Source organism: Zonotrichia albicollis, chromosome 26 (assembly GCF_047830755.1).
Source record: "Zonotrichia albicollis isolate bZonAlb1 chromosome 26, bZonAlb1.hap1, whole genome shotgun sequence".
Lineage (NCBI taxonomy): Eukaryota > Metazoa > Chordata > Aves > Passeriformes > Passerellidae > Zonotrichia > Zonotrichia albicollis.
Window position 1 is genome coordinate 2,542,197 of NC_133844.1, and position 4,086 is coordinate 2,546,282.

Consider the following 4,086-nt stretch of genomic DNA (forward strand, 5'->3'; position numbering starts at 1 on the left):
GCACTCAAGCCCTGCAGCAACACCAGGGCCACCAGGGCAGCGGGGCAGGGCCACGGCAGCAGCACTGGCAACACCAAGTGCTGCTGCTGCTGGGCACAGCTGCTGTGTCAGCACTGATCTGCCCCCAGCTCTGCACACAGACATTGCTGCTGCAGCTCCAGAGAAGGCAACAAAAGGGCATCTCTGTAGAAAACTTTGCTGGGAGAGCACTCACATCTTTAAAGCCATCTAGAGCACAGCCCCTCCTTGACACAGTCTGCAGTCATAGAGAAGATGGAGAGAAACTAAAGGAGAAATGGCATAAACAATGACATTTCCTGTGGCACAATGTTAAGTAAAACCAAGCAAAAGAACCTCTAAGATGAAACCAATAAGAAGTACCAAAGATGATTTTATTACTAGTGATATGCAGAAATTGGCCAGCAGTTTAATGTTCCTGAAAGCATCCAGTCATCAGTGTCCACACTGCAGCCTTGAGCTCCTGGTTCCTCAGGCTGTAGATGAGGGGGTTCAGGGCCAGAGGCACCACCGAGTACAGAACTGACAGGGCCAGATCCAGGGATGGGGAGGACATGGAGGGGGGCTTCAGATGAGCAACTGTTCCAGTGCTGAGGAACAGGGAGACCACGGCCAGGTGAGGGAGGCAGGTGGAAAAGGCTTTGTGCCGTCCCTGCTCAGAGGGGATCCTCAGCACAGCCCTGAAGATCTGCACATAGGAGAAAACAATGAACATAAAACAAACAAACAGCAAGCAGGCACTAACTGTGATGAGCCGCAGTTCCCTGAGGCGGGAATTTGAGCAGGAGAGCTTGAGGATCTGTGGGATTTCACAGAAGAACTGGCTCAGGGCATTGCCATGGCACAGGGGCAGGGAAAATGTATTGGCCGTGTGCAGCAGTGAATAGAGAAAGCCACTGGCCCAGGCAGCTGCTGCCATGTGGGCACAAGCTCTGCTGCCCAGGAGGATCCTGTAGTGCAGGGGTTTGCAGATGGACACGTAGCGGTCGTAGCACATGATGGTCAGGAGGCAAAACTCTGATCCAAGAAAGAAGAAAATCAGAAAAACCTGTGCAACACATCCATTGTAGGAGATGGTCCTGGTGTCCCAGAGGGAATTGTGCATGGCTTTGGGGACAGTGGTGCAGATGAAGCCCAGGTCGCTGAGGGCCAGGTTGAGCAGGAAGAAGAACATGGGCGTGTGCAGGTGGTGGCTGCAGGCTACGGCGCTGATGATGAGGCCGTTGCCCAGGAGGGCAGCCAGGGAGATGCCCAGCAAGAGGCAGAAGTGCAGGACCTGCAGCTGCCGTGTGTCTGCCAGTGCCAGCAGGAGAAAATGGCTGATGGAGCTGCTGTTGGACATTTGCTGGGGCTGCACATGGGGACCTGTTCATGGAGAAAGGACAGTGACAAGTCAGGAGAGGGTGCTTTGAGCCAAACCTGGGCCATTCCCTGCAGACTGTCCCACTGGGACTCACCCACCCTTGTTCCTGCTCTGTGAAAACCTTCACCCAGGTCCCTGCCTGAGCTCCAGTTGTGCTGGCTGAGTGTGCCAGGAGCAGCCAGGCCTGTGCATGGGGGCTCTCGAGGAACCATCCCTGCCCCACTGCCCTGGGTTTGTGGCCATGGGGCAGAGGGACAAGGCTGGATCTTCAGGATTTGTCAATGGAATCACTCCTAATGCAGAAAGGCATGGTAGCATCTGCACTCCCACTTTTAAAGGATGGCAGGAATTTATTATAGGAATTGTTTTCCTACATACACATCATTCCTGGCTCTCTGAGGTCAGAAATCCCCAGCATTTCTACTGCACTTTGAGTTTGCTGCTGCGAGATGGGAGAGCCAAAGGATTCCCTGTGGCTGAGGGAAGATGAGGGGCTGGATGGGCTTGTTCCCAACTGCCATGGCTTTGCACCTTTGGCTGCAATCAGAGCACAATCACACTCCAGGTTCACCCTGGGATAAACCAGACCTTGCCCAGAGCAGAGGGATCCCTGAATGTCTCACCCTCTCTCAAGGTCTCTGGGCAAGGTCTCAGCACCCCCTCGTGCCAAGGACACTCACAGCTCCCTTGGCAAACCCAGCAGCATTTCCTCAGCTCTGGTAGCTCTGCCTTTCCCTTTGGGACATTCAGGGAACTCCCAGAGGCTCTGGCACAGATTTGCACCCAGGAGGGCAGCTCAGAGCTTGGAAGGGCACAGCAAGGAGATCCCTGGCTCTGCCCATGATGGGATCTCAGGGAGGGGGCTCAGCTCATTCCCCTTTCCCATGGACTGCTTTGCCCACAGCCCCACTGGTGCCAGGGAAGCTTGGACACCCCATTCCCATGGACAGCCCTGCCTGGCAGGAATGCCAAGGGCAGTGCCTGACTCAGCTGCTGCAAATGCCAGAGCCTCCCTGAGAACAGCAGATAACAGTGACAATATCAAGGCAGGGCAGAACCAAGAGAAGATGTTGTGGTGCTGTGCCTGAGAGGGCAGGGCAGAGACAGCCGGGCACTCAGGACAGTGTTCCCGTGCCCAGCTGTGCCTGGCACCTCCCACAGTCCAACCGTGCCCTCATCCTGCCCCCAGCACTGCTCTCTTCAGCCCCCTCTCCTTCCCTGAGCATCTCCCTGGGCCTGGATGTTCCCTCCTGAGAGGAGCCTTGTCCCTGCCAGTGCTCACAGAGCCCATCCCAGCCTGTGTGCCCTGGCCGGGGCCCTACAGAAACCTGCCTGTGTGCAGGGCCCTGGCCGGGGCAGGCTCTGTGTGCAGCTGGGCAAGGGCAGCTCAGGAGAGCCCTGCTGGGCCCTGCAAAGGTGATGCTGCTGCTGTCCAGGGCTGAGGAGTGGCTGAGGGCCCTTTGGGAGGCTCCCAGCAGAGAGACTGACCACCCAAAGTTACAGTTCTGCAGTCCCTGTAAATGTTCAAACACTCCTTTGATGATCCTGTGTGTCCCTTTCAACTCAGAATGTTCCGTGATTCTGGGATTACAATTCCTGTTCTGCTTCTCTCATCCCCCTGTTGTCTATAATCTAAAGAGAAAAAAAATCCCTTGCAACAGTGTTAGAACAGTAAAGTAAAACCCAGACATTTATTGGAAGATTCCAGGTGTCCCCGTGGGAAAGGGCACATCCAGCTCCTGATTTCAATAACTTATTAAGGTTGATAATTAGGATATTTAACAGGAATATCCAAAAGGAGATTCAGTTTTCCTAGTTACACACCCCTGGGTCAACCCATTAGAGTAGGTCCAAAGGCTTCTTTGCCTTCACTCTTTATAATGACTGCTCATATTCTGCTAATTCTCAAAACCCAAAATGTTGCTATAGGTCCACTTCCTATAAGACTATATAGTATTTCAGGACTATATAAAAGAATAAGACTATATAGCATTTTAGGAATATATTTAGACAGTCAGGGTTTTAAGAGAAATGTAAGGAAATATACTAGAGTTAATTAAGGATTAAAGCTATATAAGAATATAATAGTGGTTTAATGGAATTAAGAGTTTAATAGAGTTAAGTAAGTATTAGAGTATTATAACTATATAATAGTAATTTCGAGAGCTATGAATATATAAAAATGTATAAAATACAAAAATCTTTTTGTCACCACCCCAACATCCCCATCTTTCTCCAAGTAGGAAATTGAAAACACTCTCAGGAAAGCTCCTGATCTTTACATCAATCCCAGGCCTACCTTCTTTGGGAAGTGTCCTCCGGAGCTGTGCCCAGGCTGGTCTGGAGCTGGGAGCAGCCCTGCCCCACCCAGCCCCTCTCAGCAGCAGCCCCTGCCCTGCTCAGGGTGGCTCCTTCCCCCCAGAGCTCTCTCCAGCACTGGGAGCAGCTCCCCGGGCCGGCTGAGAGCTGTCCCTGGCAGGCAGCAGAGTCCCTGCCCCAGCACGGCGCCCTGGGCTGCAGGACCCTGCTCTGCAGGACAGCCCTGGGCACCCCTGGCTGCAGCCCCGGCTGCTCAGCCCTGCAGCAGAGCCTGGCAACAGGAGCTGCCTTGGGCTGTGCCTGGGCTGGGGCAGCAGGGAAAGCCAGCCCTGCCCTAGGGCCACAGCCCTGCCCTGGAGCAACTCTGAGAGTCCTCCTGAAAGGTC

The 4,086-nt window shown here is 53.5% G+C and overlaps 1 protein-coding gene across 1 annotated transcript; it reads right to left on the reverse strand.

Moving 5' to 3' along the window:
- Positions 1 to 415: 415 nt before the first annotated feature.
- On the reverse strand, positions 416 to 1,480 carry LOC141731882 (olfactory receptor 14A16-like). Its single transcript, XM_074559082.1, has one exon. The coding sequence runs from the start codon at positions 1,358 to 1,360 to the stop codon at positions 428 to 430; it is 933 nt and encodes a 310-aa protein (XP_074415183.1). The 5' UTR covers positions 1,361 to 1,480; the 3' UTR covers positions 416 to 427.
- Positions 1,481 to 4,086: the final 2,606 nt, after the last annotated feature.

Excerpts from the sequence above, each read along its gene's own strand:
- LOC141731882 (XM_074559082.1), bottom strand. The coding sequence starts at position 1,360 with ATGTCCAACAGCAGCTCCATCAGCCATTTTCTCCTGCTGGCACTGGCA.